The sequence below is a fragment of the Phoca vitulina genome, unplaced genomic scaffold (genome assembly GCF_004348235.1).
Source record: "Phoca vitulina isolate PV1807 unplaced genomic scaffold, GSC_HSeal_1.0 scaffold43, whole genome shotgun sequence".
NCBI lineage: Eukaryota > Metazoa > Chordata > Mammalia > Carnivora > Phocidae > Phoca > Phoca vitulina.
In genome coordinates this window covers 672338-700329 of record NW_022589746.1, presented here as the reverse complement: position 1 = coordinate 700329, position 27992 = coordinate 672338, and the positions used below count along the sequence as shown (strand labels likewise).

The following is a 27992-nucleotide window of genomic DNA, read 5'->3' as shown; positions in this document are numbered from 1 at the left end:
TGCTATCAATGAACTCTGTGCATTCCTATTATCATTTAATAGGGTTCATTAGACACAGGACCCGTCTCTCCTTTAAGAGGAGTGATTTCAGTGTCATTAGACCCTTACTCAAGTATGTGTTTTTTGGGATTCTGTTTTTTAGAGAAAACTTGTATGTTAAATAAGAATTCCTAAGAAGGATGTTATATGATTTGAAGAGTGCTCTGAGTACATCCGTAGTGACTCATATTCTAAGAACAAGAAGAACTGCAAAGAAATCTTGACCTTACTCAGTGGGTTTTATTGTAGATAGTGGTAATTTTGAAGCTACTGGTTTCAGAATTCAAAACTTTTTGGTGTCATAATTGTATACAACTATTTTGTTATATTGTAGGTTGAGAAAATGATTGGCTATATTGTTATTTTTGAGAACCAAGGGGAAGGGAGATGAAATTTAGAAGGAAGATGAGGAAGAACCCTGTACTGCATTTGAATTGGAGATTATCAGATGGAATCATGATTGTTTAAAGTATTTCTTGGCTCTATTCACTGAAAAGGCCTAAAATCAGTGACACCCCAGTAGCATGAGTATACCTAGTCCTATACTTTGGCTTCTAACTACTATTTCTCAGTAAAAGGAGTTGAGGATTATTGGAGAAATGATCTTGGGAAGTCTTGTTTAGCCAGAAAGCAGGGTTAATGTAGAGATGTCAACACAACAGCCTCCACTGGCCAAGTTTGGGGATAATTTGAACACCAAAAAGAATGGTAGTAAAGCATTTTATTTCACCGTTTAAAAAACGTTTAAAAACAAAAAACCCATAAATCCACAGATATACCCAAAAGGGGAGGGGTCAGTGAAATGCTTCTTTACAAAAAAGGAATACCAACTAATGTAGAATAGGACTTGGGAAGTCATCTTGCAACCATGGTGACTAATGAGTCATCAAAGGATGCTAAAACCATTGAGTTTAAGGGTTAGGGGAAGAAGATCGTGTCATGTTTTCAGAGTATTATTACACAGATCTAATAGATACCATCGTCAGCAGTGAGACAAACTCACATTACGTGCTTCCTGGAGTGATGTAATGTGGCAGTGTAGAATACCACCTGTGTTACTTTCATGCTAGAAATGGTCAACCTGAATCTAACCACAAGGGAGTGATTAGATATATCCTGTTTGTGGGGCATTTTACAATATAATTGGCCCAGACTCTTCAAAATTCAGCAGCATGAAAGGCAAAAAAAAAAAAAAAAAAAGACAAGAGGCTGTTTTAGATTAAAGTAGCCTGAGAGCTGTGACAACCAAATACAGTGTGAGATGCTTGATCAACTCCTCGGTCATCCCTCAAATAACCAACTATGACAAACATTTTGAGGACGACTGGGGAAATGTGAACATAATATTAGATGACATTACTCTATTTGTGTTAAATTTTTCAGACTTGATAATGATACTGTGGTTGAATGCCCTTGTTCTTAGGAGGTATATGTTAAAGTATTTAGAAATGAAATGGCATGAAAGTCTGCAACTTCTGTATTAAGGGGGAAGCAAATAGGTAGGTTGGTAGGTAGATAAAGCAAAGATGGCAAAATGTTAATAGCAGGTAACTCTAGGTATACAGTGTACACTGCATTCTTTTTTAAAATTTTCTGTAGATTCAGAATTTTTCAAAATTAAAATTGGAGGGGATCTTAGCTTATGTAGTCAGGAGTGAAGTATATGCAAATATAGGTGTTTGGTTGCAGGGCTTAGCCAGAGTCCAGCTTCTGAGGTATGGATTCTAATTATACTGCTGTCATTTTTTTCTTCGGGGAGTGGGAATAGTGGAAAGAATCTGGATGGAAATTGGAGAGATCTGGTTTCAGTTATTTTCTCCAGCTTACTAGCTTTGTGACCTTGGGTACCTTCTGAGCCTCAGTTCCTTGGCTATAAAATGGGTAGTTGTAAGGATTGGAGACACTGTTCCTTGAAAAAAAATGTTTTGCATATATTAAGTCCTTAATAAATCGTTTAACTTTTAACTTTTATCATTTAACTTTTATTATTAAAATTATTATTCACTCCTTAGGAGATTCTCCAGTCTTTCATTTTTAAGTACTAGCAGTGCCTATTGTTCTAGAGAAGTGTGTATATATTCTGCAAGGTTGGCTGATAGTCTGACATGGGAAACCATATTTTAGCCTGGTCACCAGAGATAGACTATGTTAATCAAATCAAGGTTTTATTTCTTGCTTCCCCACCCACCAGAAATCGTTAGAACTCTGGTCACCGTTTTGATTTGATCACTTCTTAACTTTCACTTTCTTAAAACAGTGGGAGTATTTTCAGGTGTCAGTAATTGCTTACAGACTATCAGTGTATATGGTCATAGGGAGTAGACTTTTAAAAAATAACTTACTTTCTGGTTATATGAATAATTCCTATGGAAATTTGTAAATTACCAGGAAGAACACAATTAAAAAAAATTGTCCCTATAATCTCACTGCCTCAGAGATTACTACTGTTACTATTTTGTGTATCCTCCCAGTCTGTTTTTCTAGGTACGGAAATTGCACAAAAATGATTTGTTTGATTGTTATAAAATTAGGATCCCATGGAGTGATGTCAGTATTTGAGCATATTTGTGCTTTGGTCACTGTACGTTGCTGTGACCGCTGTGTTTATGAGGCTGCATGGCAGTTCTCAATCCTTTTCCCCTGCAGCCCAGCACACTTCCCTGGGCAAAGCCTGGGAATGGGCTGCAGCCTGGACAGCCTCACCCCGTCACCTCATCCTATTGAGATTACCATTGCTAGTTAGGTTTGGCGCATAAACTTCCAGGTTTTGTTTTTCCTGGAATATACTCATGGTGGCTTTTAAATAGATCATTTCCCTTAGTGAAAGATTATATTAGAAACTCTGGTGGGAGTTACTGAGTTACCATAAAATGGGACTGGGTGACCCCCGATTTGAGGGACTTGTGCCTCATGAAGTAGCCATCTGTTCTACAACTCCTTCAAACAGTAGAGTGTTATTTTCATAGCTCTTCTCTCCCCTCCTATTTCTGGTGACTGTGATTGTTTATATGATTTGAATCAAACCATGAATATGTTTTAACATCAGAAATCAAAAGTTAGCAGAATTAATAACATTTTAAGATCACCAAGTACTGATGAGATTACCTTTAGAGATGTTCCTCTTTTTTTTTTTTTTAATTTAGATTTGTTTTATGATAGAGCAGAAGAGTTTACTCCCCTCCCTGCCTCTCATTTTGCATTCTAGAAATGGCTGAGCAGGAGCGCTTTCTCTTGCACCAGGAGACCCTGCCTGAACAGCTGCTGGCGGAGAAACAGCTAAGTCTCAGTGCAATGCCAGTGCTGACGGCCCCTCAGCTCATCAGCGTGCGTGCTTTTCCCATCCTTGCACCGTTCCTCAGTCTCAAAACAGCATCGGTATTTCTTGAGTCAGATGGTATAGTTCCTATGAGTAGTCAATTCCCCGCTTCCTGTTTTTCTGGTAACTTTCCCCTTCCCCCAGAATAAGTTGTTAGAAGCTGCTTGAGAGCAGGATGCACATTAGCAGAAAGTAGTGGGTCAGCCTCTGCCTCCCTGTAGATCTCCACCTGTTCCTAAAGGTGCTCATGCCGGTGACCAGAAGAAAGTACTTGTATTTTCCGGCAAAGGACACGTAGGTACCTTGAGGTACAGTTAAGGCTGTTCCGTAAGAAAAATGGTTTAAGGAACTGGATTTTCATAGCCTATAAGTACCATCCTCACCCTTTTCCTGTGGAACATAACACATTCTTAAGGGCATAGCTAGGTTATGCTGCAGCCTGGGTAAGATACTGTTGTTGTTAAGTACACGTGTAGCCTTAATTCTGCTTCTCTCTTTGCCTTTCAAGAAAGCATTGCAAATGCAAGAGCGATGTAGGATCACTTTGAATTTGCTCTAATTTTATTAAAAAGAAGACAATTCAAAAACTTCAGTATTTTAGACATTACTAGTAACAGATTTCCTATAATTGAGCTCACAACGGCCTCTCCTTATATAGCATATTGCAAAGAATATGCTCAAAAGAATACTAAAATATGTATACTATCTTGAGCCTAAGAATATAAATTTACTGACATTTTAAAAGTACATATACCAAGATTTGCAAATTAATTACAGTTTATTATGAGGATAGATGGAATGTGATTTTCAAAGATGATAGTCTTCTTACTATAAAATAAAAATACCTTTGACTTATTTAAAAGACAATGACATATCTTCTCCATAAATTTCTCTAGTCTTGGTTATAGGATTACTTAAAATAATCCTCAACCTTATTTGAACTTTCTATAGCTGTATATATGTGAAGAAAACAGAAGAGCTAATGAATATGATTTCAAGAAAGCTTTGGACTTGCTGGAATATATTGATGAGGTAAGTAAAATCACTTGAGATGGTCACAGGCAAGTATCACAATTTATATATATGGTTTTTGGTAGAACTGAATACCTATAAAAAGAGAAAAAAATACCTCTTTTAGCCAATCATGACAATGTGTTAATTTAGAAAGACTCTCTGGTTCAGCTATTCCTAACTCTTGGAATGTGTGTAGCTCTTTAGAAAAGCTGTCAGGAGATTCCCTTTCTTGATAATTCTCACACATTCCCAGATGTCTTTTTCTGTGCATGAATAAAAAACACGGCTTTTCAGAGTCCTGAGGTATTTTTTTCTCTTTCATTATTAAGTCATTATTAGTTCCTCAGTCTGATATATTGCTTTATCAATTTATTCTTCACAGTATTCACCCTAAGAGGAGCTGTTTCTCAACCTTCTTTGGGCGGGGGGGGGGGGGTGGTGCGGGGGCGGGCTTTAAATGACAATTCTGTAGGTTAAATAGTTGGCCCTGCAATTGATAGATTTTAAAAATGTAGTGTATTGGCTTTTATGTTACCTTGTTTAAAATCTTAACCCTTTCAAGTTTCCTGATAAAATCAGATTATCACAGAATAATCAGAAACTAATTCTCACACAGTTACTAATTGGTTTATGCTTCTGAGTATTCATGTCTTAAATTTTTTTAAATTATGAGTTAAGGTAAATCAATCGTATTTATGCAGAATTAGTTAACATAACTCAAATTTAAGCATGTATTTTTTTAAAATCACTTAATGAGGATTTTTTTGTTTTACTATAAAGGAGGAAGATGTAAATATAAATGATCTAAAACTGGAAATCCTTTGCAAAGCTCTTCAGAGAGATAAGTAAGTTCTCATAGCATGAATCTAAGCTATGGTTTTAGAAAAGGACTCTTTAGGAAGATTATGATATCCTATATCAAATGGTTTTGTAACCTAATTGTATTCTAACATAATTATAAAAATTTTATTGTGTGCATTAGTAATCTTAATTTTTCATTCAATAATTAAGGAAGAGTTTAAGGACTTAGGACCACTGGTATAATAAATCTCTACTTTTGATTTTATTTATTTGAGCGAGAGAGAGTGGGGGTGGGGTGCAGAGGGAGAAGGGGAGAAAGAATCTCAAGCAGGCTCCACGCCCAGTGCAGAACCCAATGTGGAGCTTAGTCCCACGACCCTGAGATCATGACCTGAGTCAGACGCTTAACCAAGACACCCAGACACCCCTCTACTTTGGATTTTAAAATTTGGACTGTCAATTTGCACAGAAATATATATGTTCCTGATTTTCACAGAAGTTGGGCCAGTTCTACCAAACAAGAAGCTGCATTTTGTTTTAAATAAAAAGTTTATTAGAGTATCAGTACTCTCTTTAAGTTACTGAGACCTCTTTTTCATGATCATCTCCTTCCTGAGAAGGGAGATATCTATGGGAAATGGTGGCAAAGAAAGGTGGTGGCTGTGAAAGACTGAGAATAATCAGTTGGGGGGTTGAATTGTTTCTAGGAAAAGAATTTTAGAGAACGTGACTTGAGTGCTAACACCCTTTCCTACTTACAATTTTCCTTTTTATATGGTGCTGAGAAATTGCAGTAGAACTATTTTTACTAAAGCATTTCTCCCTCTGATCACTCCCAAATAGTTAAAATTGTTGTTCTATTTGGTCTTGGGAGGTCACTCTCTGAAGCATCTAGCTCTGCCCACTTGATTCTCCTTCCTAATCTTAAAAAAGTATGCTGTCATTTGACTGGAATTCCTTGTCATGGCTTCACGTTTAAAAACTTTTAAGGTATTGGGGCGCCTGGGTGGCTCAGTCGGTTAAGCGTCTGCCTTTGGCTCATGTCATGATCTCTGGGTCCTGGGATCGAGCCCCACGTCAGGCTCTGGGCAGGGGGCAGTGTGTGTGTGTGTGTGTGTGTCCCCCAGTGCTCGCTCGCTCTCTCAAAATAAAAAAAATGCATTGTGGGAGCATTTAAGGTATTGTGGAATATATTCATTGATTACAAAGCAGTGGTTTTGTGTGTGTGTGTGTGTGTGTGTGATTCAGCAGTAGATAATCTCACTAGATAAAGAAAACTTACATTGTAATAGACCCTGGTTACCATTTTACTTCTATGAAAAGCAGAATATGTTACAATATATTGTAACTATTACCTGTGCTCTGAAGATCTACTTTGGAGTCTTTACTAGATTTGTTGTTTATTTATAGAATTATTTTGGGAAAGGTGGTTTGCTACTTTGTTTTGACATCAAATACACATGGTTATGTTGGGTGAATAGCTACCCGAGTGTAGCATTTTGTATCTAAAATAGAGACTCTTAAGTATATTCAACATTCAAACCTCCCTTATTTAAATACTTTGAAACAGTATCACAAAACTCAAGATTCTCCACCCCTGGCACAACCAGCAAAACAAAACTACAGTAGCAAACAGAAGTCATTTATTTCAGATATATCCATGATTTCATTTTCTTCTCATTGCAATTTTGTTTTCTAGCTGGTCTAGTTCAGATGGTAAGGATGATCCAATTGAAGTATCTAAAGACAGTATATTTGTGAAAATCTTACAGAAACTTTTAAAAGATGGTAAGTGGTTTGTTAATATTGGAAGTTACAGCATCACTCCTCAATTTTAGAAATCTGAGAATATGGGGCGCCTGGATGGCTCAGTCAGTTGAGCGTCTGCCTTCAGCTCGGGTCATGATCCCAAGGTCCTGGGATCGAGCCCCGCATCAGGCTCCCTGCTCAGCGGGAAGTCTGCTTCTCCCTCTCCCTCTGCCTGCCACTCCGCCTATCTGTGCTCTCTCTCTATTTCTCTGTCAAATAAATAAAATCTTTTAAAAAAAAAAAAAAAAAAAAGAAATCTGAGAATAACGGGGATTTGCCAAGGTGTCAATGCCAGGGCGATTTAAGATTAAACAGTATCATACTCAGAATTAGATTTATTTAAAGTGAAGGAAGGGTTTTTTTCTTTCCTCTCCCAACTGGGGGAGCATGTGTCAAGGTGAAGTCTCCATCCACATGGGTCCTGGTGGACTCCAGTGGGCAAAGTCTCCATGCTGATTCAGGATGGACAAGGAATGGATTCAGATGTTGGTTGTGACACCAAAAATCTGTATGATAGAAGTAGCCATTTCCTTTAATTTTTCAGTTAACTCTTGTGAAGATTGAAAACTTGAAATAATATATAAATGAGAAATAACTTTTTGATATATAACTGACCATACTAAAGTACAAATTACAGAATGGTTTTACACATCCATTTTGGACATTAACACTCTAAAATTCATCTTAGGAACAAAATAAAAAGGAACAAGAAGGGAGTATGTTTTGCACCTAAAACAGCAAAATTCCATTTGCTGATTGAGACACAAATTAGGTAAAGAAGCTTTTATGGATAAAATGCTATTCTCAGGGGGGAATCTGAAGTAGAGGATACAGTTGAACCTTGAAGAATGTGTGAATGAGGGGCACTGACCCCCAGCATGGTTGAAAATCCACATATAACTTTTAACTCCCTAAAAACTTCACTACCATTAGCCCGCTATTGACCAGAAACCTTACCAGTAACATAAACAGTTGGTTAACACATATTTTGCATGTGTATTATCTACTATATTCTTATAAGATAAATTAGAGAAAAATTGTTATTGAGAAAATACATTTACAATACTGTACTGTATTGAACAAATTTGCAGGTACATGGACCCTTGCAGTTCAAACCCGTGTTGTTCAAGGATCAACTGTATTTACTTTCACCTTTTTTCATATTACTGGGAGCTTAATATATGGAGAGTGTTAGACTAGAGATGAGCAGTTTTGCACATTTTGTACATGTGTGGTTCATATTTATTACAGAATGTTCTATCAAAATGTGTGATACTAAATTTAGGCAATGCGCAAATTAGGCTTAGTGTTTACCAGTAATCTTTGCAGATATAAGGATACTCTGTTTTATACCAAATGGAAAAAATACACAGTGATAAGTTACTGTAAATTCAGCCCCTCTAAATGGATAGGACTTTTATCCATCATACTAACATTTACACACATTTGGAAGTTTCCTATACATATATATGCAAGATACATTATTTAATCTACATGAAACATGATGAACCCCATCCCTGGTACATAGTAGTCACTCAGTAGACATTTGTCCTTTGAATGTCTACACGTATTTTGCAGATTCGTAGCCCAAACTCCTCTGTAATGGATTGTATTCTGCAGTCTTCTATTTTAGAATTGCTGGCTTAACCAGGGGACGTGAAGGGGGACCCTTAGAAAAGTAGTGTGAAACTAACCACACCAACCAGTATTCTGAGGTGAAACAGAAGCAAACTCTCAGCGTTTGCATGTCAGAAGCTTTTGTTTTACAGCCCATCTGATGGTCTCTTAGCATTACATTTCAGACTTGTAGTCTCCTTTTGTAAGTGATCCAGTGAAAATGTAATTCTGTGAATAGATTACTTGGAACTTGCTCATAATTGGTCTGGACTTTTATTTTGAGAAAGGGATACTTGATCATCCTACCATGACAGATTTAATAGTGCATTCTTTTTCAAAGATGAGTAAATAACACAAAGGTTAATTAAGCCTTTTCATTGTCACAAAAATAAAAATTAAAAATGAAATAATGAAGGGATATAGCAAAATAATCTGTCTTTTGTTTGAAAGTATTTGAAATACTTGAAATTCATAAAGAGCTAAAATGTACCTGTAGGACTTTCTCTTTTCTGTATTTGGAAATGAAAAAATAACTGGATATGATTGACTTCTCTGTACTGCTGGAGAGATTTTCCAGTTGAGCCTAATAGATTATTAGAAAGCATTTGGACCCAAATCCAATGTTTTCCATGAAGTTTGTTTCTCATAAAAGTGCCACAGTTGAATTGCGGCTAATTAAGTGTTTAGTGCTATTTAAAGGTGACTTTGCTGTTTTTGTTATTCTTAGATAATAAATCATAGATGAACAATAGGAATGGAAAGTTGTGATTGTACAGAAAGAATTGTTAAATTGTGACCAAAGGACAAAAGTAGAAACTATTATAGAAATAGACATATATATACAAATGAAAGGTATATATACTTATAACAAGAAGTTAAATACATTTATTTTTGGAAGCTTTTTAATAATATAGCTACTATACAATAGCAAATGTTTTTAAAGGACAGATCCTGACAGTAGAGAGATATAGATAGCCTCATATTTCTTAAGCTCTGGCAGCCAGCAATTACTTCAGTTTGTAGAAAGAATTGATTCCATAGATATATTTAACTTACCCACATGGAGCTTTTCAGTTTGCTTTTAATATTATTGAGGTATATGATACACAAAATTCATATATCGTTACATGGACTTTAAGTTTTTTTCTAATTAGCCACCAGCATTTAATAGTTGAGAAGTGTTCTTACAAAAGTCTTAACTTTCTTGGGGCGCCTGGGTGGCTCAGATGGTTAAGGGTCTGCCTTCGCTCAGGTCATGATTCCAGGGTCCTGGGATTGAGCCCCATATCAGGCTCCTGGCTCAGCAGGGAGCCTGCTTCTCCCTCTCCCTCTGCCTCTCTCCCTCTCTCTCTCTCTCTCTCTCTCTATATATATATATATCTGTGTCTCAAATGAATAAACAAAATCTTAAAAAAAAATCTTACTTTATTAATTCTAAGAATCAAAATATTGGCCTAAACTGGACTGAAATATTGTCCTGGCAACAGTCAACAATCTGCTGAGCGCTGTCCCCTTTGGGTGAGGCGTTGGCTCTTAAGTTTACCAAGATCCCTGAGGCCACCTTCCTCATATCACTGGGCAGAGTTTCAACGCCTGCTGTGAAGAAAAGAAATCATCAAATATTAGTTCTAAACAGAGGGCATGCACGATAAAAATAGAAGCCAAATAAGATGTTAAAATTTTTTTAAAGATTTTATTTATTTATTTGACAGAGAGAGACACAGCGAGAGAGGGAACACGAGCAGGGGGAGTGGGAGAGGGAGAAGCAGGCTTTCTGCTGAGCAGGGAGCCCAATGTGAGGCTCGATCCCAGGACCCCGGGATCATGACCTGAGCCAAAGGCAGACGCTTAACGACTGAGCCACCCAGGCACCCCAAGATGTTTAATTTTTTTAGAGAATTGATCTTTTAGAAATTAATGTATTTTCAGAAGTGTAATGCTGTTTTACAGACAAAAAGTATTTGAAGTATTTTAATTATAATAAAGGATCTATAAATAGTTCAGATTTCACCTCATAACATTTATTATAACCCAGATTTTTATTATGTAACAGTTAAGTACAAAAAATGGTGCTAGGCACTTTGAGGGTATTGAAAAAAAAACTCAGTATTTGATTTTGAGAACCTTATGCTAATGTGACAAATTATAAAATATTGCCTTATTAATTGAAAATTTTTTTCCAGTTTTCTTTATCAAGTGAGAAAATTGTACATACCTTTTTGTAACTACACAGATCCTAATTCAACAGTTTCATTTCATCAGTGCTCATTGGCTTTCCACCTTTATAGCGGTCTAACGAAGAAATGATTCTTCACCTGTCTCATTTCAGACTGTAATACATTTTGAGACACTGGAACTAGTTTTCATGATACTATTCTACTAAATTATTTCCCTATATATAATTGGATATATACTTAATATATATAATTGTTGAAATACTTGAATATATAATTATTATATATTTGTTTGAAATACTTGAATATATAATTGTTGGAATATAAATTGTTTGAAATACTTGTTTTCAGGTGATTATTAGTTAAAAACTTCCACATTGAAGAAATGACTTAAGCTGTGGAGAAAAGTGAAAGTATTTCAGGTCTTATTAAAGACTTTAATCAGATTGGCTATTTTGACCACTAGGGGGAAAAACACTCAAGCAACCTCTTCTAAGTAAAGAATGTCCTGTCGTTAGACCTGCAAGTATGTTTGGCAGTGGAAGGAATTTAGAACAGAGTATTTCCCAATAGTGGAGTGACATTATATTTTAAATAGAAGCACAGATGTTATCATTAATCATCTTCATTCATTTGGGAGTCTTATGAAAATAAAAAAGGACTTTCTGTGTTTGTGTTTATAGGCATTCAGCTCAGTGAATACCTGCCAGAGGTGAGAGACCTCCTGCAAGCAGACCAGCTTGGAAGCTTAAAGTCTAATCCTTACTTTGAGTTTGTTTTGAAAGCAAACTATGAATATTATGTTCTGGGACAAATGTAACTTTTTCTAAAAATGGTCACTGTCCCTGAAAATTTGTGTAAGCATGTCCTTATAAAAATCTTAGGCCTTAAACATCTAAAAATTTGTAGTTCTATAACATATATTGATGAATTTTGTATACTTTATTTGAAAGCTGCTACAAAACAGCTGTGTGACTGAATGTAGTTTTGGTTTTTTGTTACAAGATATTTTCTCTCTTTTTTCCATCTAAAATGTATCACTTGTTATTTCCAATCTTGCTACCCTTTCTTTCTCTTCTCATTCTGTTGGGGGTTCTGGAGTTCTTACTCTGGTTCTGGCTACTTGTATGCACAAAGCACTTCTCGGCCTCAGTTTCTATAACTTTAAACATGACAAGATTGCACTGATTGTCTCTGAAATGGCTGTGACTCTGCACTGAAGAGAATCAAGTATTTGGTGTCTGTTTTGGTTAGAACTAGTGGGAAATATGTAGTAAGATAGATGTCAGGTTTGCTGACTTGCTATAGGACTAAAAGACTAAACAAGGCATAATTCATGTGAGCTTGAGAACTGGTTAATTCATTGGGAAAATATTAAACATTTCTGTGTAAGTAATAGAGTATTAATGAGAGGAGTGAATAAGACCTGTGTTTTCTAACCTATCTGTAAGTTACCATATAATAAGTTTATAGTATTAATGTTAGTTACAATCTTTCAGTATGGGGATTCAATTAGCTTCATGTATTTTCAAGGTGATTTACACTGAATTCCAGCTTTACCACAGTCTAACTAATGTAAAGCATGTGTTATGCTAGAAGCCATTATAGGGTTTTTTTTGTTTTTTGTTTTTTTTAAAGATTTTATTTATTTATTTGACAGAGGCACAGCGAGAGAGGGAACACAAGCAGGGGGAGTGGGAGAGGGAGAAGCAGGCCTCCCGCCGAGCAGGGAGTCCAACGCGGGGCTCGATCCCAGGACCCTGCGGTCATGACCTGAGCCGAAGGCAGCCGCTTAACGACTGAGCCACCCAGGTGCCCCCCATTATAGGTTTTCTTAATATGGCATCCGATTTACTGAAAAGTAGTGGTTCTCAAAGCTTCGTTGTTCTGACCAATGTCATCACTCAGTTTTTATCAGCTTTAAATAAAGACTAAAGATTGGACAGGGAGTTGCTGCATATTCAGATTTTGGCCCAGTTGAATGCTCACTAAACAACTTGCTCCGACAGCTGAAAAGGTCAGAAGTTAAATATGGTGAAGAGAGTCTGGTTCCTGGTTTCACAGAGGACAGCCGTCTGTGCCCTCTTCCCCTCTAGGCTTCAAATCCAGCCTTTGAACACGTTGGCAAGAGGAGGTTAATGGAGCTCGTTACATTAATAACCGAAGGAAAGACACTAGCAGCCTTGTCTTTTTTTTTTTTTTTTTTGCAGCTTGTGTGTGGGGACAGCATCAGGGTCCAAGTTAGGAACCTATTGAAGGGTGCTAAGGCAAGTTGAACTTGTCAGGTGGCGGATAAGAAATTGCTAAATTTTTATCTTATAGGACATAGACATTAACAGTTCTTGCCCGTGTGATCCTTTTCGGTAATGTGCTCTGGGGACACAGGATTGTGCCCCCTTCAACATGCTGCCACAAATCTGATAGCCCTAGTGTGACAGGAAAGCCAGTCTGAGAGTGACCCTGGCCCTGTTGATGGCATGATTTTGCATTACTGCTGTCACAGTGTAATGCATAGTCTTATTTTGAGGGAGGGGAAGGCTCGCTCTTCTAGCTGTATCTCGTTGTCAGTAGCCTAGCACCGAAATGGTTGGATTTTTAAAAATTAGTAATAGTAAAATTAAGGCCTAAGATTTTGAATAATTTTTCTAAATTTTAAAAATTTCACAACATAGTCTTTATCAAAGAATTGATTTTTACATAAATTGAGTAATTGATAAAGACACATTATAAAGGTGAGCATGTTTTCTAAGGAAAGAGAAATTTTACTGACTTGGGAAAGGTTCCCCCCCCCCGCCCCCCGTCCTTGCTTTTCTCAAAGTCACAGCTTGCAGCCTTGATTAAATGAAACAATAATGTGTTTTTGAAAGTGAACAGCCAGTTTTGTGTGCTGATATGTTTTAAGAATTTGTAAATATGGGATGCCTGGGTGGCTCAGTCGGTTAAGCGTCTGCCTTCGGCTCAGGTCATGATCTCAGGGTCCTGGGATCGAGCCCCGCATCGGGCTCTGTTTAGCGGGGAGCCTGCTGCTCCCCCTGCTTGTGCTCTCTCTCTCCCTCTCAAGTAAATTTAAAAAAAAAAAAAAAAAATCGTGAATGTGTCAAGGATGAAGGCAGAACTGGATACACATAAGGGACTTGCTGAAACCCCAGTGAAGTAAAAGGCTACTGATACCCTCCGTTGTAGGGATTTCGTTTTTTGAAGAAAACTTCAAAACTGGATTGTTTCTTTTACTTTGGGGTCTGAATCAGAGTCCTGAAGTATATCGCCCACCAGGCACATGAGTCCTGCGGGTAGATCGTGCAGGATGTTTCCCCTTTGAGGCCGATTGCTTTCTCTAGAACAGGAATGGAAGGAAAGCCACACCATAATGTCGTCAGACTCACTTCTTAATCTATTGTAATCCAGCATACTTGTACATGTTGAAGCTGATAACTACAGAAATATTAATGTAGTTCTACCTGCTTATTCCTGGACCTTTAATTTGGAGAATGCCTGAAGAGAAAAGAGTTTTACATATTTCTATGTAAAATCCACTCATTAGATACCAAAATATAATTTTAAAAAATAATTTTGTGTAATTCTAAAAATTTAAAGATTTTTATTTGAGAGCGAGTATGAGCGGGGGGAGGGCAGAGGGAGAAGCAGACTCCCCGCTGAACAGGGAGCCCCACACATGGGACTCAATCCCAGGACCCTGGGATCATGAGCCGAAGGCAGACGCTTAACCGACTGAGCCACCCAGGTGCCCTAATTAATTCTTAAGTTAAAAAAAAAAAAACTAGAAAATGTGAAACCTATTTTTTAAAAAAGTAGATGGAAGAAGATAAAGCCCTATAATCCCACCAGCTAGAAATAGCTTCAGTTACCAGTTTGAAATGTATCTTAGGGACACCTGATGCTCAGTCGGAAGAGCATGCAACTCTGATCTCAGAGTCATGAGTTCAAGCCCTATGTTGGGTGTAGAGATTACTTAAACTTTTAAAAAGTGAAATACATCTTGGACAGTTTGGGACTATGCATACTGTGTATTCTATAACCTAGTGTATATTGTGAGCATCTCCACGTATCCTTAATCCAGTGTTTCCCAGTCTTTTTCCCATGGTCATTCCTGAGGACTCTTTTTAGATAGTTTTATTCTAATCACTCCACCCGCATCCCCCCCAGCAAAGTTTAATACTGCAGACATACTGTATATTTTTTTATGTGCTGTGCTTCTGGAGGCCACAAGTCATTGTAATACCTAATTTAAGATTTTTTTCACACCCTGAAGAAACAATTCCCCCCCTTCAAAAATGCATGTCTTCACAGTTCAAGATACAGTTTTTTAATGACTGCATGATACTTTACCACATGGCTGTGCCATGCTTTATTTAATGGTTCTCTGCCTCCTTAACGATTTGAACACTTGAGTTAATGGTTTTGGTTTGGGTTGGGTTTTGTTTTGTTTTTTGGGGGGGTTTTGCCTTTTTAGATACTACTAGAATAAATCTTTGTACAAAAATCTGTGTGTACTCCAAATTCCTATAAACTTACATGACTCTTCCTGTTCAGTTTGTGATGATGCTGACATGTTTAGCAAACAGTTGTAATAATTTTGAATGTCCTTTGCTCCCCTCTTCTACCACCTCACCCCCCTCACCTCCTCCAAACACTTAGGAGAAAGATACTGTGCTATTTATTGAGTGTTTATGTCCCAGGCACTTACCTAGTTTTAATCTTCAAGTCAATGTTAAGGAGTAGGTAGTATCCTCAGTTGAGAATATGGAGTCTTTCTTTTTTTTTTTTTTTTTAATTTATTTTTTTTTAAAGATTTTATTTATTCATTTGAGACACAGAGATACAGAGAGAGAGAGAGCATGAGCAGTGGGAGAGGCAGAGGGAGAGGAAGAAGCAGACTCCCCGCTGAGTCAGGAGCCTGATGTGGGACTCGATCCCAGGACCCTGGGATCATGACCTGAGCCGAAGGCAGACGCTTAACCATCTGAGCCACCCAGGCGCCCCGAATATGGAGTCTTTCTTGAAGTGAGCTGCACAAGGTCACATAGCCAGTCAGAAGGGGAGGAGGGTACACCCAGAAATACTTTACCGCAAAGTGCAAGCTTTTAACCCACTTATTATGCTGGATACTAGGAGGTAGTGGGGTGGGGGGCGGAGAGCTGATGGCTCCAGTGGAATCATTAGGCCGATAGAGATGGCCAAGGCAGAAGCCATGACTTCACTGCAGGATGTCTTTGGCCCCTCGTTGGAAAAGATCTCTTGAGGATCTCTTATTTTCAGAACCAAACCAAGTGTTGGGAAGTATTAAAGGAAGGTAGAAAGCAGTCCCTGCCCTGCCCTGACTACTCCTAGTGAGAGAGAGAGTCACCCAAGCCCCAGCTTTGGGACCTGGGAGTGTGGTCTAGCTCATTGGGCCTTGCTTTTCTGATTCTTAAAACTGAATGACTAGTACCTATCTTATTTACCTCAGAATAATTAAAAGCCTATATGCTTTTAACAATATGAAAGCATATGAAGTTTTATGAATACATATTTGATTTTTTTTTTTGAGAGAACGAGCGGGGGGAGGAGCAGACTCCCCATTGAGCAGAGAGCCTGATTTGGGGCTCAATCCCAGGACCCCGAGACCATGACCTAAGCCAAAGGCACACAACGGACTGAGCCACCCAGGCGCCCCTGAATTCATATTTGAATCGATAGGAAACGATAGAAGGTTTAGACCCAGCGATAGTGGGGTCTGCAGATTGTGAGGAGCTCAGGGTATAGGGCTGCGGAGGAGGGAGCTGTGAGGCCACAGCTGAATAGCTGCACGAGGGCCCTGTCAAGTTTCAAGAGCGGGGCTGCACCTGAAAACTTAGAAGCAGGCACTCTCAGGCATACCCTACATGACTGAGCTTTACTTAGTGATAGTTCTCAAAAGGGTATGCAGGCAGTCACCTGCTTATCAGGGGAGAGCAGAGCACTGGTGTGTTCCCCAAAAGTGTACATGTATGGAGACAGTTTTTCCACTCACCTGTTAGGTCTATCCCCTAGGCCAATGAGAATTCAACTATACCAGAATGGGACTGGGTGGCCCCATAGTGACCCGTCAGAGACTATTTAAACAGCCCCAACCGTGGGCAGAAAGCAGATGTCTGGCCCGGTGTTCTCAGGCCCCCCCTCCCCAAGGTTTGCTGTACTAGCAGTCTCCTCCCTCCTGAGTGTTTTCTTCATAGCTTTGTGTGTTTGAAGCTCATAGACTCTGGGCTTAGAAAAGCTTGCAATAGAAGAGAGAAGAACTGCACCACTGAGCAAGAGTTTTGGGAAATATTGACAACCCCGTTCCCCTTTAAAATATCAAATTCTTAGGTATTCTTCCTACTTTCAGGGCAAAATTTAAGCTTTTCTGTTTATATTGTACCTATAGTGCATTTGCCAGTTTATTTTTTTCTAGTCTCTTCACTACCCACTGACAGCAGGACATGAGGTATTACAAATGAAAGGTAGTTCTGTCAGTCACTCATTCTCTAAAATAATTGAAAAAGCTAAATGCGAAACCACGGTCGCTTTTAGCTGACACTTTACACTCACTGCGTAAGCCCCATACTAACCAAACTATTTTTTAATTGACTGATGGTTTTAGGAAGAGCTGCCATGATGTGGGCTACAGAGGAGGGTTACATGTGCTTTTCTGTCCCTCCTCCAGAGAATCCACACCTGTCCCAGTTGCCGAGTTCCACTACCAAATGTGAATCACAACTATTTTGGGAACACTTAAGCACATCAGAAAAATGAATGATTCCATTCTCGCTTGTCCCACGTCACTGATGTACCCCCTCAAAGCATGTCACTGAGTTCATCACAGAAAATTGTGTCTCCCTGTGCCTTCTACATCAGGGTTAGGACTGCGCTCGCTCCCCCACCCCCTGCCAAAAAAAGAGAAAATGTGAGACCAGCACCAACTGGATAACCTCCTCTGACCCTCACTCCACCTTACCATAAGTAGATCCAAATCCTTCTAGAAAATTTGAAAGGCATATCCCCATATATCAGTGATATAAATAGAACCGCTTCAGCAGCCTCTGGTAGATGGTGACTTCAAGGTGGACTGGGAAGCGGCCTGGCCTTGGCAAGGCATCATCCTCTAAATATAAAGATGAGTTTGTTCAGCCTTTGCAGAAGGAAAAATTGCTACCCATCCTAGAGTGCAATGTCCTTGTCCTCTTTACTGGGAGAAAGGTCGAGCAAGGTTTCATTTAGTAAGGGTGCTTCACCCATTCCACCACCAGGTCGTGGGTTGTGACCCTGGCCCTTCAGTCCCAGGACAGGGACACTCTTAGCCCCACCAAGGAGGTGGGGACTTGGGAGCTCAGCTCGGCCCACCCAACCTGGGGCAGGTCAGTCCGGGAGAAAGAGAATACCCCCCAAATTCACGCCCTTCGTGAACGCCCGGGTGCGCTGCCCGTCACTGAGGCGAACGGCTCCGGGTGCCCTGGCTGTGTGCCTGCCGCTGTCAGAGCCGCCGACCCGGCCTGTCCCCGGGAGCCCTCCTCCTCCCCGCCTCTCCGTCCTCTCCTCCCGCCGCCAGTTGTCTGGCCCGCGACAGCTGCGCGCCCTCCCGCCGCCGGCTGCCCTCTCCGCGGTGGGGGCGGGGGCCGACTTGGGTCAGCCCTCTGAATTGGGGAGCTCAGGGGTGGAGAGGGAGAAATGAAGTTCACTAGCGGGGGGGGCGGGGGGTCTCCTTCCTTCCCTTCCTGGGACACCCGGTATGACTGCTACCCCCGTCCTCTCTGTCCCACCGCTGGGACACGGCTCCCTCCTCCCTGTAGCCGCGCGTGGGGTTTCGGGGGTCTGAGTAAAGCCAAAGAAGGGTTGAAATGTGGGAGGCACCCTCCGGAGCGCCCAGTGCGAGCAGAGCGGACGGGGTGGGGAGGCCTTGCGGACAGGTGCAGCTCCGGGAGCGCAGGCGCACACACGCACCCACTGGCGCGCGCGGTGACCCTCGCCCCACCCCATCCCTTCGGGCGGGCAACTGGGCCGGGTCGGGAGGGGCCGACCGTCCGGGGACACGCTCCATATACGGCCCGGCCCGCGTTACCTGGGCTCGGGCCAGGCCGCTCCTTCTTTGGTCAGCGCAGGGGACCCGGGCTGGGGCCCAGGCCGCGGGCCGGCTGGGGGAGGGGGCTCTAGTGCCCAACACCCAAATATGGCTCGAGAAGGGGAGCGACATTCCTGCGGGGCGGCGCGGAGGGGCGGCGCCCGCGGGCTATATAAAACCTGAGCGCGAGGACCAGCGGCCACCGCAGCGGACACAGCCGAGAGAAGCCTCGCTTCCCTCCCGCGGCGACCGGGGCCCGAGCCGGAGAGCAACAGGTGTAGCCACCCGCCCAGGTAGGGCGGGAGTGGGGGAGGGGACGGGGACAGGAGAACAGTAGGACAGCGGGACAAGGTGACAGGGCACCACCGAGGGGAGCCTGGAGAACTCCGGGGTAGAACCCAACCGACTCGTTTGATCAGCCCCTAGGCCTACTTTCTGCCCCGCTGCGTCTTGGTCCTCAGAGCTACACGCGCTTTATAGAGGAGACACGACACAATCAGTTTTTGGAAACGTCTCCCAATTTATCCCCAGCCCCTTTGGGCTCCGCTACCTGGCGGCTTAGCGTGTGCCAGGTAGATTAAAGGTTTTGCTTTAGTCGTCCCAAGGGCAATACCTCCCCAACGAACCTCCCCCAAAGATCATCAGGGGCCACTATTCTCTGGGTTGGCCAGCAGGCGAAAAGGTGCCTCTGTTCTGAGCCTGGAATGTCAAGAGGGTCCGGAATGGGCCATTCCTTCCGGGATGGAGCACCAAGGCCCCTCCCACGGCCATGTCTTTGCCCCCGCACCCGCACCCGCACGCGTGCGCAGCGAGCAGGTATCGCCGGCCCTAACCTCCTAGGCGAGGCCGCGGAGGCGCGGAGAGGGTGGGCGCCAGCGCCTGGCTCTTGCCGCGGATAGGCTGCAGGAAGGCAGAGAAGTCTCGGCGGACCCTGGGCCGGGGCTCCCGGGGTGGAGAAATCCTCCGTGTGGTCGCGACGACGCGACGACGACCCTGTGCCCCTCTCCCTCTCCCTCTCAGGGCAGCGCAGCCCTGAGCCTGGGGAGCGAAGCTCGGGACGGGTCCCTTCGGCTGCTCCACTGGCCGGCTCTGCGCCGTTCCCGGCTGGGGGCGTCCGTCGGTCCCCGGGAAGGGAGGGCTCTCGGGCCAGCGCGGCCGCTGTGCTGACGCGCCGTGTGTCTCCACGGCCTTGCTGTCCTTTGCAGAAACCAGACACCATGTGTGACGAAGACGAGACCACCGCCCTCGTGTGCGACAATGGCTCCGGCCTGGTGAAAGCCGGCTTCGCCGGCGACGACGCCCCTAGGGCCGTGTTCCCTTCCATCGTGGGCCGCCCTCGCCACCAGGTCAGGCTGCCGCCCGGCGGACCAAGCCGGGTCGGGGTCCCCGTGGAGCCGGGCCCCGGGCCGCTGTGAGCCGCGGTAACGTGCGCGTGGTGTCTCCGCTCCGCAGGGCGTCATGGTGGGCATGGGTCAGAAAGACTCCTACGTGGGCGACGAGGCTCAGAGCAAGAGAGGTATCCTGACCCTGAAGTACCCCATCGAGCACGGCATCATCACCAACTGGGACGACATGGAGAAGATCTGGCACCACACTTTCTACAACGAGCTCCGCGTGGCCCCCGAGGAGCACCCCACCCTGCTCACCGAGGCCCCCCTCAACCCCAAGGCCAACCGCGAGAAGATGACCCAGATCATGTTTGAGACCTTCAACGTGCCCGCCATGTACGTGGCCATCCAGGCCGTGCTGTCCCTCTACGCCTCCGGCCGTACCACCGGTGAGTGCGCGCGCCCGCCGCCCCACCCCCGCGCTCCCGCCCGCGGCCCGCGCCGGCCGGGGGGCGCCCGCTCACTCGCCGCCCTGTCCCCCGCCCCGCCCCGCGCGCAGGCATCGTGCTCGACTCTGGCGACGGCGTCACCCACAACGTGCCCATCTATGAGGGCTATGCCCTGCCGCACGCCATCATGCGCCTGGACCTGGCCGGCCGCGACCTCACCGACTACCTGATGAAGATCCTCACTGAGCGTGGCTACTCCTTCGTGACCACAGGTGCGCGGCGCTCCGGGCACCCGGGGCGGGCTGGGTGGCGCGCGGGCCCCGGGGCCCTGCGCTGAGAGCTCCTCTCCTGCCCCCCGCCCCCCACAGCTGAGCGCGAGATCGTGCGCGACATCAAAGAGAAGCTGTGCTACGTGGCCCTGGACTTCGAGAACGAGATGGCGACGGCCGCGTCCTCCTCCTCCCTGGAGAAGAGCTACGAGCTGCCCGATGGACAGGTCATCACCATCGGTAACGAGCGCTTCCGCTGCCCGGAGACGCTCTTCCAGCCCTCCTTCATCGGTGAGTCCCGCTCGCGGGCCTCGCCAGCAGCCCTGGGGCCGCGCCGCCCAGCCCCGCCCGGCCCCCGGGTCGCCCCCCGCCGGCTCACGCTCCTCCCTGCGGCCCCCAGGCATGGAGTCGGCGGGCATCCATGAGACCACCTACAACAGCATCATGAAGTGCGACATCGACATCAGGAAGGACCTGTACGCCAACAACGTCATGTCGGGGGGCACCACCATGTACCCCGGTATCGCCGACCGCATGCAGAAGGAGATCACGGCGCTGGCCCCCAGCACCATGAAGATTAAGGTGGGCGGCGGCCCGCGCCCCCTGCCCGCGCGTGGGCTCAGGGCTGCGGCCTTCGCCCTCCTGACGCGCTCACTGTCTTTCAGATCATCGCCCCACCTGAGCGCAAGTACTCGGTGTGGATCGGCGGCTCCATCCTGGCCTCGCTGTCCACCTTCCAGCAGATGTGGATCACCAAGCAGGAGTACGACGAGGCCGGCCCCTCCATCGTCCACCGCAAATGCTTCTAGACCCCATTCCACCAACAGCGCTCGAATTCTCCTCAGGACGACAAATCGGCTCAGGTTGCAGGTGGCTGACCTCGAGCCACCGCGCAGCAACTTCGTCTCTAACAACTTGAGTTGCTGCAGCCGCAACGCGACACAATGTTTATAAAGTGTACATACATTAACTTATTTACCTCATTTTGTTATTTTTAAAACAAAGCCCTGTGGAAGGAAATGGAAAACTTGAAGCATTAAACTCAGCCATTCTGTCTGTTGCATAAAGTTGTTTGTTGTGTTTACTTGCGGGGGGGAGGGCACAGGGGAGGAAGAGGGGCCCCATCTTCTTGTGTCACTTTTCACAACACTCGGAATGAGTGCGCTCCGAGCCACACCATTAGTTAAGTCTTCCCATGCTCACGGTCCCCCCCCCCCCCGCATCAGATCCATTTCCAAACACTGGCAGGCCCGTCGAGGGCCCGACCTGGCCCTCCGGTGTGTGCTGAGGAAGCTCTCCCTCTCCAGGGCGCTGCACTGAGCCCCAGGCTCGAGGGGGGCCGCGGGCGGGTGGCTCTGGCCGGCCGCAGGCATCGGGCGCTGTCCGCGGTGCTGGCGCCCGAGAGCCGCTCCCCCTACGGCCGGTCGGGCATTCCCTTAAGGAAATCAGTATTCCCTCCTGAATCTCGAGATCTAACTGAAAGGGCTGTGTTGTGCATTTAATGAACCAGTTTTCATTTGTAAGTGAAGACAATCACTTCTCTTCCAGACCGGGAAGTCTTTTGCTTCATGCCAAGGTGATGGTGGTATAAAAATGTGCCTCTTCCGGTGTGGGGCTGGGGAGGGGCCGCGCCCAGAGGTGGGAGGAGGGTGAGGAAGGGCCAGATGAGCGGCCCAGAAAGGACAGCATATGCTGGGCATGCACAGACACCGAGGGCAGCCCAGCAAGGAGGTGTCTGCAGGGAGTGGAGCTGAGACTGGCACTGGAAGAAGAGGGGTAGCCAAGGGAGGAGAAACACCACCCACTCCTTCCCACCACTGGCCATATTCTAAAGGCACAAAATATACTAACAGAGGTGGAATTTCCATGGGAGAGCACAGTACCTACTTGTTTAAAACCTAGCTTAATGTTTTCTAGTCAAGATGACCAAGGACAGTGGTACCTGAATAAAATAGATTCTGACTCAAAGAAGGTAATAAGTTTGTAAGTAGAATCAACAATATGCAGTGTTATAAGCCACATAGCCATATGTTTATTCATTGTCTCCTTTTATGGCCTATTGAAAAGTTTCTGAAATCCTTGAGGCCTCTAATGTGGGAATACTGCCAAACCCAGATATCAAGAAAATCAGTAATTCAGTAGAATTTAAAATTTTAATAAAACAAGTCTATGATGCCATGTATTATTGCCTCATGAAAGGTGGATAAATGTTAAAAATGGCCCAAGTTCTAGTCTCTTGGAGGAATCTAGGTTTTATTGATAATGACAAGTATACATAGGCATATCTAAGCAAATCACACCCACGTACACACAGACTGAATAATTCATGTAGCCAGCAGCCTGGAAAAATGTCAGAGTTACATGAGTTAACTAATTGTCATGTTAAGAGTTTTCTAACCAAAACCCAAAATCACTTAATAAGTATTTCAGTAAGGTAGGTAAGGAGATAATGACCCATTTCTCCTGTGATCATAATCATTACATGACTCATGGTCATTTAGAACTCACAGAAGTTTTCAGTATAATCTGGTAGCCTTTCCTTGTGCACTACCTTTGATACTGCTCGTCTACTGAAAAAATGTGCAAATATTATTAATTGTGTGGTTTCACTGGGAATGTGCCAAATCTAAAAATTACTTTCCTTACCAACATGTCTCTAAAAACAACAACAACAACAACAACAACAACAAAACATCACACATTTTATTAGTGTTCTGTTAGCTTTCCTATTAGGTCATGATTATAGGTATTTGGTAAATTGTATTACCTATATTTGTCCTGAAATACGATGTTGGGTGTGGTAAGGAATGAGTCGTTTGAAAATGTATATCTAGAGCATATACAAATGTTTGTGCTGGGTGAGAGGAGAAAAACTGAGTCCAGCAGCTCTAAGAGTGTTTGTAGTAAGAGGGATCAAGAAGTCCCTGTGTGGTGGCAGTGGAGCGAATAATGTTACATCCAATTCCCCAACTGAACAGCCATCTCAGAGAATCAGTTTTTGGAGCAGTGACAGAATTGAAAACAACAAACCTCCCCCGCCATTGCTTATGGTGTGTTTCCTTAGACGTGGCAGTGGGACTTATCAGGGATCTTATTTCCTTCTCACAAAAGCTTACGAAGTTGCCACCAATTTGTTTTCACTAAATCTATATGACTAGTGTTCAGTTGAGGAAAGAAGGAATAGAGAAGAACATGAGAAGAGAGAATGTGTCAGGATTAAAAAGGATTAAGGTTGAGTGGGAGAAAGGAAAGGACCCCGTACCACAGTCACCCTAGGCTCCATCATTTAAACCTTTGGAAGTTCAAATTGGACCATCGAATATCAGGGTGCCTCCCAGCTGCATCTGTCCCCTGACCTATTACCCCAGATGTGGTAGAACCCACAAAAGGTTAATGAAATATTTTGTTGCCCACATACCATGTGCAAGGGGTACAGAGAGGGCTAAGAGCTTGGTGCCACGATCCCCAATATCACCGGGCACTTATGCCTTGACTCTGATTACCACAAAGCCTATCGGAGCTCCTAGAGGCGGGGCCCACTCTGCACTGTGAACCATTCGATGCTGTGGACACAGTGGCTGTTTTGTAGCCTGTTCAGCCACTTGCCACTATGAGGCTGGCTCCCTCCCATTGTTTTCTGACAAGGCTCCATGGGCTCCAAATATTGGTTCTTATGGGGAAACACATCCCTCATTGTGCTCAAGAGGGTCTGCCCTGCCTCTGATGCTGGGGACACAGAGTAGCACTGCCTCTTACCGGGTAGTGCCTCAGCCCCAAGGACTGGAGGTGGAAATGGGCTCATGCCACAGAACGGCACTGCCATGTGGGCATCAGCTTACCTACCTGACTGCCTCCTTCTCCTCTTTGTCTCATTTCTGTCACTTTCATTTCCTTTCTGTCCTGTACTATCATTTGGAAGGCATCCATTTCAGCACCATTGATATGTCATAGTTCTAAACCTCATCACTGTGCAGAGTTGCTGGTGACTAGAGCTGGTCTCAGGAATGGCAGATTCTTTGTATCATGGGCCAAGGAGCAGCCGTAACACCCTTGGATCCTTATGCTACCACATCTTCACTTCTTTCCTTCATGGCACCTGTATGAGGATCCTGTGGTTGCTGTAACAAATTACCACAAAGCAGGTGGTTTAAAACAACAGGAGCTAACTTTTTCACAGTTCTGGAGGCTACAAGGTCAAAACCAAGGTGGTGGTGGGATTGGTGTCTTCTGAGGCCTCTCTCCTTGGCTTATAGATGGCTATCTTCTCCCTGTGTCCTCACTTTGTCTTCCATCTTTCCATGTCTGGGTCCAAATTTCCTCCTTATAGAACATCAGTCTTGCTGGATTTAGTGCCCACCCTAATGACTTCATTTCAATTTAATTACCTCGTTATAGACACCGCCTCTGAATACAGTCACATTCAGAGGTACTGGGTGTCAGGAGTTCAACATATGAATGGGGGAGGTTTGCACAATTCAGCCTCAAATAGGGGCAGCAAATTGGCCCACTATAGTACCTAAGAAGCCCTATAACAACTCATTTGTATTAACATTAGCAGTTCATTTTAATAAGTCATGCATCTCTTACGTTAATATTTTGTCTATGCTATATGAAGCACTCTCACATACATGAACTGATTTTAACTTACAAGGTAGCTAGAATAGAGACTATTATGCCACTTTTATAAATGATAAAACTGAGACTTCAAGATTGAATGACTTGCCCAAGTTTATAAATTAGGAAAAGTGGTAGAGCAAAGACTTGAACCTGGAACTCTTGACTCTATTATTTATTTTCAACCTTGGTATGTCCTTATACTTTATATGTATTTCTTGTAAGCAGCATATGATTAAATAGTTTTTCCAGCAGGATAATTTTGTCTTTTAATCGAAACACTTGGTCCATGTATATTTGATGTAATTACTGACGTATTTGGATTGAATCGATGATTTAACCAGTGGGGAGCCTGCCATGGGGCTCAATCTCACGACCCTGAGACCATGACCTCAGCCAAAATCAAGAGTTGGACACATAGGTGAGTGAGCCACCCACGTGCCCCCATTCTATCTTTTTAAACCCCCAGATATTATCATTTGTTATACATCAGCCATGGCTTTAACCTCCTCAAGATATTATAATTGTTTTATACAGTTTAGATTTACTTGTATATTAACAATTTTCTTTGCCCATTTCTTGCTTTCTATGGATCCAAGTGGGATCATTTTTTGTTTCTGCTTGAGCACACAGTCTTTAGACTTTTTTTCATGAGAATCTGTTGGTCGCAATATCTCTCAGTTTTTGTTTGTCTATGTATGTCTATTTCTCCTTCATTCTTGAGAGAATTTTTTCCTGAACCAGAATTCCTGGTTGACAGTTACTTCTTTCACCATATTGAAAATGACATTTCTCTGGGTGCCTGAGTGGCTCAGTCGTTAAGCGTCTGCCTTCGGCTCAGGTCATGATCCCAGGGTCCTGGGATCGAGCCCCACATCGGGCTCCCTGCTCTGCGGGAAGCCTGCTACTCCCTCTCCCACTCCCCCTGCTTGTGTTCCTTCTCTCACTGTGTCTCTATCTGACAAATAAATAAATAAAATCTTTTAAAAAAAAAAATGACATTTCTCTATTTCCTGAGTGCTGTTGTTGCTGTTGAGATGTCAACAGTCAGCCTGGTATTTTTTTTTTAATTTTTTTATTTATTCATGAGAGACACAGAGAGAGAGAGAGAGAGAGGCAGAGGGAGAAGCAGGCTCCCTGCTGAGCAGGGAGCCCGATGTGGAACTCCATCCCAGGACCCTGGGATCATGACCTGAGCTGAAGGCAGACGCTTAACCATCTGAGCCACCCAGGCGCCCCAGCCTGGTATTTCTTTGAGGCAATCTGTATTTCTCTCTCCCCACCTCTCAGCTTTTTTTTTTTTTTTTTAAGTTTTCTCTTTGCCTTTGATATTCTGCAGTTTCTCTGCGATGTATCTAATTGCGGGTTTCTTTTTTACTTATCTTCTTTGGAATTCATGAGCTTTTCGAATATGTGGATTGGTGTCTTTTCAACAGGTTTGGGAAATTATCAGCCATTATTTCTTCAAATACTGGCTCCAGTCCCATGTTTTCTTTCTTTTCATTCTGAAGAATTGACAAATTTGGCTTCACCAAAATTAAAATACTTGCTCATCAAAGGACATCATTAAAAAAAATGAATAATCAAGTCTAGTACTGGGAGAAAATATTTGCAAAACATACCTGACAAAGGTTTGGTATCCAGGCTATATAAAGAATCCCTACAATTCAATAACAAACCGATAAAAATGCAGTAAAGTGGGCAAAATATTTTGAACAGACACTTCACAAAAGAAGATATGCAAATGGCCAATAAGATAAGCACATGATCATACTTGTTAGGATGGCTATTGTCAAAAACAAACAAACAAACAAACAAACAAACAAAGAGAACAGAATAACAAGTGTTGGTGAGAATGTGGAGACATTGGAACTCTTGTACATTGCTGGTAGTAATGTAAAATTGTGTAGCCTTTGGGGAAAATATCATGGAAATTCCTAAAAAAAATTAAAGATAGAAGATATGATCCAGCAATTCTACTTCTGAGCACATACGAAAAGAAATACAAGCAGGGACTCAAAGAAGTATTTGCACAACCATGTTCATAGCAGCATGATTCACAATAATCAAAAAATTGAAGCAGCCCAAGTGTCCACTGATGGATGATAGGATAAACAAAATATGGTGTATGTGAACAATGGGATATTATTCAACCTTAAAAGGGAAGGAAATTCTGACACACACTACAACATGGGTGAACTTTGAGGACATTACACTAAGTGAAATAAAACAGTCCCGCAAAGGCAAATACTATATGATTCCACTTATATGATATACCTAGTGTAGTCAAATTCATAGAGGAAGAAAGTAAAAGGGTGGTTGCCAGAGGCTGGGAGGAGGAGGGAAAGAGGAGTTAGTTGTTTAATGGGCACAGAGTTTCAGTTGGGGAAGATGAAAGAGTTCTGGAGATGGATGGTGGTGATGGTTGCATGATAAAGTGAATGAACTTAATGCCACAGAACAGATGGTTAGAATAACAAATTTTATG

General features: G+C 43.3%; 2 protein-coding genes across 5 annotated transcripts in view; both read left to right on the top strand.

Moving 5' to 3' along the window:
- The window catches only part of NUP133 (nucleoporin 133), a 65747-nt gene extending 53300 nt beyond the window's left edge, over positions 1-12447 (top strand). The window contains exons 22-26 of one of the 3 annotated variants that reach the window (XM_032430311.1): positions 3245-3363; positions 4307-4387; positions 5150-5214; positions 6870-6958; positions 11454-12447. In XM_032430311.1, coding sequence (XP_032286202.1) covers positions 3245-3363; positions 4307-4387; positions 5150-5214; positions 6870-6958; positions 11454-11590 — 491 coding nt within the window. In that variant the 3' untranslated portion in view covers positions 11591-12447. Of the gene's footprint in view, positions 1-3244; positions 3415-4306; positions 4388-5149; positions 5215-6869; positions 6959-11453 lie in introns of all 3 variants that reach the window. The other 2 variants (XM_032430310.1, XM_032430313.1) reach the window with 2 other exon arrangements.
- Positions 12448-19046: 6599 nt separating this feature from the next.
- On the top strand, positions 19047-21952 carry ACTA1 (actin alpha 1, skeletal muscle). Of its 2 annotated transcripts, none has more exons than XM_032430299.1 (7): positions 19047-19137; positions 20050-20190; positions 20297-20621; positions 20732-20893; positions 20990-21181; positions 21291-21472; positions 21556-21952. In XM_032430299.1, the coding sequence occupies exons 2-7, from the start codon at positions 20062-20064 to the stop codon at positions 21697-21699; spliced, it is 1134 nt and encodes a 377-aa protein (XP_032286190.1). In that variant the 5' UTR covers positions 19047-19137; positions 20050-20061; the 3' UTR covers positions 21700-21952. The 2 variants fall into 2 exon arrangements, with proteins under 2 accessions (XP_032286190.1, XP_032286192.1); XM_032430301.1 differs by having other exon boundaries at positions 19063-19119.
- The last annotated feature ends 6040 nt before the right edge of the window (positions 21953-27992 follow it).

Excerpts from the sequence above, each read along its gene's own strand:
- ACTA1 (XM_032430299.1), top strand. The coding sequence starts at position 20,062 with ATGTGTGACGAAGACGAGACCACCGCCCTCGTGTGCGACAATGGCTCC. Across the intron at positions 20,191-20,296 it reads TGGGCCGCCCTCGCCACCAG|GGCGTCATGGTGGGCATGGG; the intron begins GTCAGGCTGCCG and ends TCCGCTCCGCAG. Across the intron at positions 20,622-20,731 it reads CGCCTCCGGCCGTACCACCG|GCATCGTGCTCGACTCTGGC; the intron begins GTGAGTGCGCGC and ends CCCCGCGCGCAG.